The sequence below is a fragment of the Palaemon carinicauda genome, chromosome 23 (genome assembly GCF_036898095.1).
Source record: "Palaemon carinicauda isolate YSFRI2023 chromosome 23, ASM3689809v2, whole genome shotgun sequence".
Taxonomy (NCBI): Eukaryota; Metazoa; Arthropoda; class Malacostraca; order Decapoda; family Palaemonidae; genus Palaemon; species Palaemon carinicauda.
Window position 1 is genome coordinate 38,983,110 of NC_090747.1, and position 13,470 is coordinate 38,996,579.

Here is a 13,470-nt window from a genome sequence, read left to right on the forward strand (position 1 = left end):
GTGGAACAGATTGACATAAGTCCCCTGTTATAGAATCTATATGAAAAATCAATTTAAATTTTGTCGAAATATTCCATATTGATAGTTCGTAACTTGTCTTGTTTATTTAGTTAATTTCCCAACTGAGCTATTTCTCGCTGTTGGAGCTCTTGGGATTAGGAAAACCTGGTTTCCATCTAGGGTTGTAGCTCAGCTAGTAAACGGATTTTGAGCGAAGCGAAAAATCTATTTTTGGATGAGGTAGCAATGTCGTCCTGATGGAAGTTCCTTCATTAGTAACTTCCTAGGTATATTTGACTACCGTGATATATCCCAGAGAATTTACCAAAGGGATCCAGAATTATAACTCCTGGAGCGAATATCTCTTAAAATTTAAAAAGGGATATCGCGTATATCAGAGGACGTATTCTTGACACATCTCATAGCTATCTACATCCCCAAAAGTGTTTTCGCTTCAAGAGGAAAAAGTGGCAAGAATATAGGAGAGTCGTTAAAGAGGCAATGCTCTCGACACTCCTACTGTACTGTAAATAGTGCACCGAATCGCCACCGCGAGGCGCCACCAAGCCATTCTTCGTAGCTTTGTAGGTGTTGCAGGTACAGTACCATATGGAGGGATTCTTTATCCTTTTGTCATAAAGAGGTTGAGTCCATCAGGACGACATGGCTACCTCATCCGAAAATAGATTTTTCGCTTCGCTCAAAATCCGTTTTTTGGGCTCAGGCCATGTCGTCCTGATGGAAATTTACCAGAGCATTAATTTATCTGTGGATTTTCAATAGTGCTGTTATCTCGAGATAAATATTTCCTATTTGGTCTTCTGGACCAGAGACACTTGATGTTACCGTTATACATCAATTAACTGATCATAAAATATGTCAGTTCTTCCTGCCCCCTACAGGGAAAAGTCTAGGTAGACTTCAGGAAAAATTCCGAGGATTGTGAGTTCAAGGAACAATCTACCAAACAGTATGTATATTAGTGTCATTAAATACATAAAGCCTAGTTTGTACTTAGATGGTATAGTCCTGTATAGGTTACTGAATCCTCCCAAGTCTGGATATAAAGAGACAGACAAGTTTGTATCCATGTAGGAAACCTTAAATCAGTAAGATAAACAGTTAGTACAATCAGTTCTTACCTGTTTGCTTGGAATGGTAGAAACCATAGTTCCCCAATATTTCCTTAAATATTAAGAGAATCAAGGATGCTCTGACTTATACATAATTTCGAATGTTTGAGGTGAAAGAGACGCAAAGACTCCTTCTATTGTTTATTAAAAAAAAAAAGAAATCATGGTTGTAATCAATTACATCTTACGCTGAACAATTCTGCGTAAAAGCATAAACAGTAATAACAGAAAATAAATAAGTTTCACCTGAAAAGGAAACATTAGCCACTCAAAGGGAAATATAATATTTCACTATGTATTCAGTTATTACTAGGAACACTGTGCATATAAGAATGCCTGGCTCTTGTATCAGCTTATTATGCTTGATGTCACCTGTATAGATAGAACAGTCTATAGTGTCTTCCTAAACACAATGCTCAACATGATATACCATTAAAAGTCTATCATGTACACCCTTCACTAAAAGTCCCAATTAGTGCACTGTTCTTCGCAGTAATCAAGCGGCAGGTTTTATAACACTGCCTGCCGCTACAACATGAAATTTTATTTCTTGTAATTGCTTCACATAGTGCTTGAAGAAAACTTTGGAAGACTTCCAACCAGTGTAAGCACGCAGGCTTTCAAACGACATTGTCTGAAAGAAATTCGGAGACGAGGCAACTTTTCTCGGATCATGACCTGCGGGTGTACTGTCTGGATCCGCTCTGCGTATAAAATAGGTGATTTTCGCCCTTATCTGTTTCAAGGATAACGTTGAACCAGAAGTCTCTCCCCTGAAAAGTTGACCTCCCTTAAAGTCTGAAGTTCTACGAAGATAGACCTTTAAGCAATCCACTGGGCAGAGGAATGCTTCTTCCTTCAGAGGGCAGATTCTCCAGGGACCCCATCTCTTAGTGGGCAGCTCGTTCTTGGCGAGAAACGACGGGTCCGGAAAGAGGTTCAATTCTCCGCTGTCTGTGAACTGAATGTGGCCATCATCCCTCGAGAGGGCCACTATTTCGTTAACTCTAGCTCCTGACGCTAGTGCAAATAAGAATATCCCATTTTGAGTAAAGTCTTTCAGCGAGCAATCTTCATTATTCAGGGTTGAGTTAAGTGAAGAACTTTATCCAAAGACCATGAAATGGGCTTTGGAGGAGCTGCAGGCCGAAGTCTAGTGCAGGCTTTAGGAATCTTGTTGAAGATTTCATTAGAGAAGTCTACCTAGAAGGCGTATAGTATTGGTCTGGCTAGGGCGGATTTACATGTAGTAATCGTATAAGCTGCTAAAGCTTGTTCATGCAGATGGATGAAGAAGGACAAGCAGAAATCCGTAGAAATCTCCTCAGAATTCTTCGCCTTGACAAAGGCCACCCATTTCTTCCAGGAAGACTCATATTGTCTTCTTGTTGACTTTGACTTGTATTCTTCTAAGGAGTTAATATTGTCTCTAGAAATCCCAAACTGTTTCTTGACTGCTAGGGCGAGAAAATCATGAGATGAAGGTTCTGGGTTTTCTCTGATGAAGCAGAGACAGTCAATTTCTGCACTTGCTGAGTCAAAACTGGTTCCGGTAACGGGATCAGCTTCAGGCGTAGTTCCGTTATCAGAGGGAACCGAACGCTGTTGGGCCACTTGTGGGCCACTATTGCTGCTGTCCCCTGAGAGGATCTCAGTTTGTCGAGGACTTTCAGCAGAAGGTTGGTTGGAGGGAACAGGTAGATCTTAGACCACCTGTTCCAATCTATGGACATTGCGTCTGTCCCTTCCGCTAGAGGATCCTCGTATGGGGCTACATACCGGGGTAGCTTCTTGTTATCACTCGTTGCGAAGAGGTCTATCTGCAGTCCTTGAACTTTGCGTAAAATGAAAGAGAATGATCTTGCGTCTAGAGACCATTCAGACTCTATCGGGTTGACCCTGGATAGAGCGTCCGCCGTCACATTGCGGAACCCTTGAAGGTGGACTGCTGACAAGTGCCATCTCCTCTTCTGGGCTAGACGAAGGATGGCCAATATCACTTGATTTATGTGAGGCGATCTCGAGCCTTGTCGATTTAGGCATCTCATTACTACTTCGCTGTCTAGAACCAAACGGATGTGGATTGAGCAGCGAAGTATCAGCTTTTTCAGAGATAGAAAAACTGCCATGGCTTCCAAAAAATTGATGTGGAAGGACTTGAAGAAGGGAGACCAGGATCCTTGGACTTTCTGATGATGAGAATGACCTCCCCACCCCTCCTTCGAGGCATCCGTATGAACGGTGACTGCTGGAGGATGTGGTTTCAAGGGAACCTTGTTTCTTAGGTTCTTGGCCTCCGACCATGGCTTGAGTAGTGATCGCAGATGATTTAGTATCGGTCTTTGTAGATCTCTTTGAGCGTTTGATGCGTATTTTCTCCAAACTCCTGATGCATCTTTTAATTGTGCTCTCAATACTGGAACTATCACTGAAGCAAACTGGAGGGACCCCAACACTCTCTCCTGTTGCCTTCTTGGTATCCTGTCGGATTGAAGGAGTCTTTTGACAAATCCCGCTATCTCTTTCCTCTTCTTTGATGGAATGGAAAGGCAGTGTGACTGTAGGTCCCAGTGGACACCCAGCCACTGGAACTTTTGAGCTTGGGAAAGCCGGGACTTTTTCAAGTTGATCTTGAATCCTAAGTGTTCCAGGAACTGGATCACATCCTTGGAGGCTTGCATGTATTCTTCCTCAGATGCTGCCTACACCAGCCAATCGTCCAGGTAGGCTACCACCTGGATTCCTTTCAGGCGTAGTTGATGATGACTGCATTCGCAAGCTTTGTGAATACCCTTGGGGCTATGTTTAGGCCGAAGGGCATGGCTCTGAAAACGTACTTTCTTTTCTGTTGTTTGAACCCTAGGTAGGGCGAAACTTGACGGTTCATTGGAACATGCCAGTATGCATCCGTCATGTCTATAGAGACTGTGAACGCCCTTTTGGGCAAAAGGGTCCTTATGTGCTGAAGCGTCAACATTCTGAACTTGTGGTTCACTATGAACTTGTTGAGTGGTGATAAGTCCAGAATGACTCTGAGCTTTTCCGAATCCTTTTTCGGAAGACAAAATAGCCTTCCTTGAAATCTAATGGACTTTGCCTTCCGTATAACTTTTGTTCAAGCGTTCCTGAACATATTCTTCCAGTACGGGGGTTGAGTGTTGGACGAATTGAGGGAAGTTTGGTGGAGTTGAGCTCCAACTCCACCCTAGTCCTTTCTTGATTAGGCTGTGGGCCCAGGGATCGAAGGTCCAACAATCCCGGAAGTGGAGAAGTCTCCCTCCTACCGGCAGCATCTCACTTCGAGTGCTGGTTGGAGGACTTGCCTCCTGGCCACGCCCACCTTTGTTGCCCCTACCTCTGAAGGGGCGTCTAGAAGATCCTCGAAAGGAACCTCGAGACTTCGGCTTAAAGGTAGTTGATTGCCTTTCAAATACTGCGGTGAACACGGGCGACTGGGTCGCCAGCGTTTGTGGCACCAGTTGAAAGCTGGTGGTTGGTTGTGCCACCGTCTGGGGTATCGTGGCCATGGGAAGCTGTTGCTGTTCCTTTGGCCGAGAGGACACTCTTGGTCGTTTTGACTTGTTCTTCGGCTGGGGACTTTCATCAGCGGAAGATTTCCTTTTAGAGGACAAGCCTCATTTGGAGAGTAGATTCCTATTTTCCGAAGCGGCTTTATCTACGACCTCTTTGACCACTTCACTTGGGAAGAGGTCTTTTCCCCAGATATTGGAAGCTATCAGCTTCCTTGGTTCGTGCTTCACTGTAGAAGAAGCGAAGACAAACTCCCTACAAGCCCTTCTGGCTTTAATAAAATTGTACAAATCCTTGGTGACTGTTGCCAAATGAGATTTGGCAAAGACCATGTACATATCTGGGGTGTCTGGGATGCTTGCCATAGTCTCTAAGCCAGTCTGCAGAGACATGGAAGCAGCGAGACGTTCCTTAGTCTCCTGTTCCCTGTGCAGGAGAAACTCTGACAGCTTCGGGAGATCTTCGTTGAACTGCCGTCCAGCGATATCTGCCTCTAGCTTCCCAACTGTGATGGTGTTATGGACATCCTTCCAATCCTTATCATCTGAAGGGAAGGCGAGGGAAAATGGTCTACACTCTTCAAGTGTAGGGCAAGGTTCCCCTGCCTCAACTGCCTTTAAGGCTGCCTTAAACCCTTTGTCCATAAAGGGGAAGGCACGTTCGGAGTCAGCAATAAAGGATGGGTGATTTTTGCTGAGAGCCGGCACCTTGGAACTAGTAAAGGCCCTCACTTTCAAGGTGGTTGTATATAAGGCCTGTGCCTTAGATAGTTCAAGTACAATCGTCTCCTTCGGCTCTGTTTCCTCCTTGGATGCTGGTTCTGCCTCAGACGGACATAGCAATCCGGATAGGCCCCTTTACTAGGCCAAAATTCGATTTCCTCTACCGGAACCGTTCCCAGTTTCTCTGAGAGGAAGATCTCCCCCCCCCCCCGACATAGGCATATGCTCTGCGTACCTCCATGGGTTAACGTCAGAGAAGGCTGGGAGGTCCTTAATGTTTAACTTCTTCGGGGCTAAACGTGACGCAACTAGCTGATGAATCTCCGTCCGGAAAGATGATTCTTTCTCGGACGATTTCTTCTGAATGTCCTGCACCATGGACTCTAGCGAGTGTAGCGTACTTGTAATGGAATCCAACTGGGGTGCGGTGGAAGAAGTCGAAGGCGTCGGTTCGGTCCCCGCTGCAGACGATACCGAAATCGTTTCGGTTATCTCTACTCCAGTCTCAGGAGGTATCTCATCCTCCTGCTCCAGTTCATCCACTAGGAGATTATTCTCAGTCTCCTCCGAGACAACAGACATGTTGTCCTCTATTTGGATGCTCTGAAAGGCATCGTAAACGTCAGGTTCTACCGGAATCTGAACTAAGGGGATCTCGGGTTGAGCCTGGGGAACAATTACATCTGCAAATGCATTAGGGAAGAGACAATCCCTCATCCTCTCCTTAGGAAGGTATGGGCCAGAGGTGTTCTTCTGAAAGCCCCTGACCCATTTTCGCAGCGTGTCCCTTGCTGCATCCCTAGACTCAGTAGACTTTTGATCATCAAAAGCCTCTTTAATCAGTTTGCCACAAACGGTACATACCTGTGGGTCCCAGTACTTGAGAGCCCCTTTGGTGACTGAGCAGCGAGCATGGGCCCTGCACATGCCATGTCCGTAGAAGCTCTTACTACAGACCCTACAAAACCTGTTCCCCCACACGGGAGGCTCCTCCTGTAAAGAAAGAAAAGCTATAAGTATTCGGTGAAATTCTCAGATTTCAGCATACATATTTTAATCAATATTTAATTAATATTTAATTAATATTTAATTATTATTTAATTAATATTTAATTAATATTTAATTAATATTTAATTAATATTTAATTAATATTAGCTTGGATAGAGTAAGCTAGAAAGTAGGAAAGATACCTACATTTGTTTCCTTCCAGCCCATTGCTATGTCCTCCTCCAATATTGAACTAAAGATTGATAATGAATTCAAGGGAAAGATAATATCCTTGGATATAAGGTGTCTTCTTAAAACAATCTTCCATGTTCAATATAGGGGATTAAATTAATGGATAATAACCATTAATTGGTAGGGAGAGTCCCTCCCTAAAAGTGATGGTCTTACAATTGGCTGCCCATGAACACTTTTAGGTTAGAAAACTTTTGTGTTACAGCAATGACTGGCGGCGGCATGTCGCCAGTATTGGCGGGCATGCCGGCTTCTGCCGGGCTTGCCAGCTTCTGCCAGACCCGCCAGCGTATGCCGGACCCTCCGCCGTATGCCGGACCCGCGGGCATATGCCGGCAGGCATGCCAGGCCTGCCGGCATATGCCGGGCCTAATCTGGGCTATTTGAAACAGATACTGTCTTCAAAGTAGTGGGTGGCATGTTGGCAGTTGCCGCTCAGCCCGCCGGAAGCCGAAGGATCCCTCTATCAAGTAGGACCCTGCGGCAACTATATAAATTTTGGGTGGCCGGTTGCCGGCAGCCGGTCATAGTATGTTCATTGTCGTTGGGTTGTTGATCAGCGACACCCACGGCAAGTGGCGGCAGAGTAAATGCCGGCCGACAGACACCCAACATGGCCGACGACAGCTACTAGCTGCCGTCGGCCGGCCCAGTATATGGAAAGGCAGAGAGAAAGAGAGGATGGGGGACGGCAAAGGCTCAGCCTTGCCGGCCTACATCCCGAAAGAGGGTGCAAGTGGAAGGGGGAATTATATTCGGGCCTCCACTCAACCATATCCCATCCATATGGGGTATGGAAGGCAGTCCAAGGGAGGACTGGAGAGCACACTCAATGAAATGAGGGTACCTGCCGGCAGCCGGCCCAGCCGGCAGCAGACAGGGAACCTCAGGCCAATTCTATAGATTACCCATAGGGTCTAATGTAGAACAATGGCCAGAAGGGTGATGGTTCATCCAACACAAAAGAGACAGTGGGGAAGGGGTAAAAGTCTTATAAGTAAGGTAAAACCCTAGAGTATTACCTATCTTGAAAGATTTTGATCTCATAAAGTAACCTCAAGTAGGAGAAATCATTTCCCCGGGCTAGGTTAGTTAAGTGAGAAAGCGGCAATAGGACACAACCTCACTAGAGAACAGAATCTCGTACCAGAGATCTTAAGTAAGGAAGAAATCATTTCTTCATACTAAGATCTACTAGTAAAGGACTATCTGCCAGACCGAGGAAGGAGGAAATTGATATACAAGAACTTTCAGTATAGCCTAAGGAGGACTAGCCTCCTGAACGGCAACCTAACCTGACTTGGGAAGCCATTTCACCAAGACAGTAGGATGCCTAACACAGACTTTGCTCTGATTTTCCGTTCTCAGCTCAAAACCGTGTCAGTGGTTAAGAGAAAGAGACGAAACACCCCAGTAAATTTTGCCAGAACACAGTTCGCAGCAAAGTTAACTGAGGGTAGCCTAAGCTGATCAGAGGGAAGGGGAATTGCTCATAGATCTCGTTAGAGATAGTATCGAATTGAAAGGTATAGGAGGTGTCAGTCTCCCCTTAAAAGACAATACAAGAGCAATGAGGGACATGTAAGAATGTATACTAAAGCCCCTAGGCTATTAAGTCTAGGAGCATAGAGAATCGTTCACCAAAACTCTCTTGAATACTATCTTGGAAGAAGAAAATGTTATGCAGTAATATCTTAATTGTATAGAATATTGCATGAGCTTCAATAAAACTTTACTAGGAAGGTTATATCATGCATGAAGTGCGTAGGTGCCTAGGCTAGGAAGCCTAGCACTCGTGAGGCTCGATCATAAATAGCCAAATCCACGACAACAATGACATAATATAAAATTACCTAGCTAAATATCTAAATAGCTAAAGTTATTAAAGCGAAATAATGCCCGGAAATCGTTATTGCTAACTAAATGAACAAGAAGAATGAGTGCGTCCATGATGCCATCCGGCGGGCAACAGCTCTTGTTACATTAATTACAATCTCAATCGAAGAGTAAAACTGACAAGAGCTTACATTTACACAATCCAAAGATATTACTTAACTTTCCAGAAGCTGATGAGGCTTTTGAAGACTTCATAGCCACAAATAACTCCAAAATAGCGAGAGATAACATGGGATAACACCGGTCAGCAAAGCTACAAACGAAAGAATGGCTTGGTGGTGCCTCGGGGTGGCGATTCGGCGCACTATTTACAGTACAGTAGGAGTGTGGAGAGCATTGCCTCTTTAACGACTCTCCTATATTCTTACCACTTTTCCCTCTCGAAGCAAAAACGCTATTGGGGGTGTAGATAGCTATGAGACGTGTCAAGAATACGTCCTCTGATATACGCGATATCCCTTTTTAAATTTTAAGGGATATTCGCTCCAGGAGTTAGAATTCTGGATACCTTAGGTAAATTCTCTGGGATATATCACTGTAGTCAAATATACCTAGGAAGCTACTAATGAAGGAACTTCCATCAGGACGACATGGCCTGAGCCCAAAAATAATTAAAACATACAGTATAAGTTAGCAAGTACTCCATTATCTTTAAAATCAAATTGCGCAATGTAAGCAAATGTTTCAATAGTCTGATTGAAAAAAACAAATGTGGTTCATTGGTAACCAGGTGATGTTGACATAGGTGTTTATGAGAAGCATGTGAACATATCACTTGACGCCGGAGAAAGTACAGTAAACAGTACAAGCTTGACTGGGGACATGAAACATATAAAGGAAAAAGACCAGAGCTGGATGTGACGTCAGGGACAATGTATTGTCTGTTAATAAAAAAAAATGTCAATGACTTAGTAATGGAGGAAAAAAAAAGTTTAACTGTAACTGGAGAATTCTTGTTAGGATAAAGAGACTATTACCCTTTTAAGATGAAATGAAAACAGGTGCTAGACTCTGCAGGTGGATGAGATCATTTGAATCTTGAATTCTTTTCAGTTAACTTTTGTTCTCAGTACTTTAGAAAGGTGTAACCTAACCAGTAAGGTTCATTTGCAGATACTGCAGCTGGAATCAAAGTGTTTTGATGTGAAATAAGACTTATTTTGTGCATAGAAAGCAAGATCCTGATGTGGCCTTGTGAAAACCCCTGTGAGTGGTGCAAGCCATAATAACATTCATCATTCACTTAAAAGGAACTTTTAATCTCTTTCAGAATTTATTCCATGTGATGAGGGTTGGCTTAAGTTTGGATCTTCCTGTTACTTCTTCGGTAAAGACAAATCTACTTGGCATGAAAGTCGGGCAAAATGCATCACTAGGAATTCTGACTTGGTCAAAATAACTACTGATGAAGAGTATAACTTCCTGCGTAGTAAGTATCCATTTAAGCACAAACTGTAATGTCTATTGGATTAGTCTGCCAAAGAAGTCATAATTCTAAGAACATTTTACCGTTAACATCTTTGGAAAATGGAGTATTAAGAAACCAACTGTGAAACCTCTCACATTCTCTTCTCGTTTTTTTTATATCTTTATCCAGAAAATTTACCTTATGTTTACAATATTGTTTGATTCAGAAACATAAAATTATTGCTAGAAAGGCTGAATGGTTTGAAATAATATCTCTGCAGTAGAGTTTACATTTGGTTTTATTGAATATGGGTGAGCGACTACAACGCAACAATAAGAACAATAGACAGAGACATCTGTCTTTAGCATCATGAAATATTTTGTAGTGTTCACTACATATGAAAAGAATTAAGATAATTGTTTACGACTTAACTAAGAAAATTTTTGCCACATATTCTTGAGAAAAGTTTAACAAATTAAAATTTAGTAAAGTTTTGTGTTTAATTGAGGAAACCGATGCTTATCATTGAGCATGTACGGATTTATATTTCATATTAATGTTTTCTTTGAATACTATAAAACTTAAATAACAATAAATGATGTAGCATGCAAGGAAAGGGACAAGCTTTGACTTGTTTTTATTTTCTCATGCTTCTACCTATCTAAACAGTGTCAGCGAGCACAGCCATTTAGTCTACATTTCAAATTACAGGTGCTTTTGACCAGCTTCCCTTACAATCTTCAAGCAAAGAATATCTTTGAATGCATTTTGAAACTTATATCTCATGTTATAGAGACCAATATAAAAACAGGCTTCCAGATCATTCACTCATTTACTTTGTAGATCTTGTGCAGGGTCACGATGCCTGGGTAGGATTGAATGACCTGGAAGTAGAAGACACCTACGTTTGGACTGACGGGACTCCCTACTCGATGATCAGATCATGGTAAAGATTGAAAATATATTTCTACATTAGTCAACTAGAACAATATTATTATTATTATTATTATTATTATTATTATTATTATTATTATTATTATTATTATTATTATTATTATTATTATTCCTGTTGTTGTTGCTTTTGTTATTGTTGTTGTTGCTTTTGTTATTGTTGTTGTTGTTTCTATTAGCTTACCTACAACCCTAGTTGTAAAAGCAGCATGTTACAAGCTCAAGGAGAAAATAGCCCAGTGAGGAAAGAAAAAAATCAAACATAAAATATTGCGCCCCAGCGTACTCTTAAGCAAATGAACTTCAATCCGCAACATAAGATGATCATTGTACAGAGGCTATGGCGCTATTCAAGACTAAATAGTCGCTTCTATCCTTAGAAAGTGGAGAGTAGCCACTGGACAATTTGAGTGCAGTAGTTGATCCCTTCATTAAAGAAGAGTTACTTGGTTATGTTTGTGTTGTCAGGAGTATGAGGAAAGCGGATAATGTATAAAAAATAAGCTGTAACCAGAGAGGGATCCTCTTTAGTACTCCGTGGCCAGTCATACTACACACTGATCCTCTAGCAGTAGTATCTCAACGGGTGGTTGGTGCTTTGGCCAACCTACTACGATCAAACAACTGGAACTACAAAATTAAAGAATCTGTAGGTCTAAATGGGAAGGAGTAACAAATAGGAGGAGGCTTTATTACTGTCTGATGAAATGGAGAAAAATTGAGATCCTAGGTAGGTCTGAGGAGTTCACCATATGTATAATAAATCGATATGTTCAAAATGTCACACACATTGGCGAGGATCAAAAGAAAAAAAAAGAAACTCCAATATCTCAAATATTGGTTCTCAGTAAACTTCATCAAATACGACATTTATTTCAATCAATTTTGTCCTCTACAGTTATTGGCATGGGTTAATTTCCTCTCCTTCCAAGTCGGCAGATACGGCACTAGAATCAGTCTTATGAAAGGAACTGTGAAGTCTGAGACAAAAGAGAGCTGGTGCAATGACTGGATGAAGCGGGGAGATGTTAAGAGGAATGTGGAAAAGAGCGGGGAATTGACATTCTTGACCTCAGAGGACCTTTTGTAAATTTTAGCATATGATCATGTGAATGGGAGTGTGCATAATATGTTAGAGTCATGAGGTTGTAGCAGGATTGCATGATATTGGCTGGTGGGAGTGTGTGGACAGATAACAGAGTAAGGGTTAGGCTGTAAATTGAGTGAGTTAGGTCAACCCAATGTAGGGCATAATTGGGGGTCTGGCGTTTTTACTTGGAGCACCACTTAAACGGCAACCACGTACTGTTCAAGTGTTATATAAGGAAGGAAGAACTAAGTAGTGACAGTTATTGTACCTTACCTTCCTTCCAGGTGGGATCCTCCTCAGCCGGACTATAGTCATGAAAGATGTATCCATTACTGGTCTAAAAGGAGCGATCGCTGGAACGACGCACCTTGCAGCTGGGTACTTGGGTAATATATAAAACCGTCCAAGTAGACGTAACATTTTACTTAACTTAGTGACAGTCATTGATTAGAAACAGAAAATCTTAAAATGTTGCACTTAACACCTACATACTTTGAAATTACGTTCCTCTATACTGCATATTGATTTCCTATTGGTTAATGAAGTTGAAATATCATTATCAACATCTGTACAATCAAGAGTTTAAAAATCAACTGAGATTCCCAGTATCAAAATAAAAGTTCCCTTTAATACAAAAGTTATATAATTCCTATTTTATTTTACCAACAGATACATCTGTGAGAAAACTTTATCCCGGATTGATGTCTGAACTCCAGTGTCTCTTATTAAATGATGTATTCAGGTTTGAACCGTACTTGGTAGAAACATGGCAATATCAGCTGGTTTTACTTACAAGTGTGAAAATGGATTGTAATTACCATTTTCTTTTATATTTTTTATTATAGGCTTTTTTTCTGGGAGGACATATCCCAAGTTCATATTAATATTTCTTCAAAAATAAAAAATTCGTTGATTGTCATCTTTAAATTTGCATGTCCAATTATATTTCGAGGCTTAAACAAAATATCTGATTACCCTCTTTGTTGATCGAAAATAAACTTCAGAAGTTTAAACTGGCAAACAATGATTTTTGTTGTAGTTGTTGAACAATGTGACAAAACTCTTACTTTATACTTTATATAATCTATGACATATGTATTCTAAGGTTTTTTTTTTTTTTTTTTTTTTTTTTTTTTTTTTTTTTTTTTTTTTTTTTTTTTTACTGATCTCGAAATATTCTACATTATTCAATCATTTCTATAGCAGTTTATTTATTTCCCTATTTCCTCTCCCATTGGTTTTTTCCTTGTTAAAGCCCTTGGGCTCATAGCACCTACTTCAAACTAAGGCCGTAGCTTCGCAATTAACAACAACAACAAAAACGGCAATAATAATAATAATAATAATAATAATAATAATAATAATAATAATAATAATGATGATGATGAGGATGATGATGATGATGATGATAATAATGTCCTGTATTGTCTCCTGTCAGACACTGATGTTTGAGTGCAAAGCAGTCTAGAGCCACGACCTGTGCTTATAAAAGTGGAGGTA

The 13,470-nt window shown here is 41.3% G+C and overlaps 1 protein-coding gene across 2 annotated transcripts in view; it reads left to right on the forward strand.

Annotated features, from left to right (window-relative positions):
- LOC137617107 (perlucin-like protein) overlaps positions 1 to 12,966 on the forward strand; it is a 26,934-nt gene extending 13,968 nt beyond the window's left edge. Inside the window, exons 3-6 of one of the 2 annotated variants that reach the window (XM_068346949.1) lie at positions 9,792 to 9,950; positions 10,773 to 10,875; positions 12,255 to 12,356; positions 12,640 to 12,966. In XM_068346949.1, coding sequence (XP_068203050.1) covers positions 9,792 to 9,950; positions 10,773 to 10,875; positions 12,255 to 12,356; positions 12,640 to 12,679 — 404 coding nt within the window. In that variant the 3' untranslated portion in view covers positions 12,680 to 12,966. The remainder of the gene's footprint in view (positions 1 to 9,791; positions 9,951 to 10,772; positions 10,876 to 12,254; positions 12,357 to 12,639) is intronic. The other variant, XM_068346948.1, reaches the window with a different exon arrangement.
- The last annotated feature ends 504 nt before the right edge of the window (positions 12,967 to 13,470 follow it).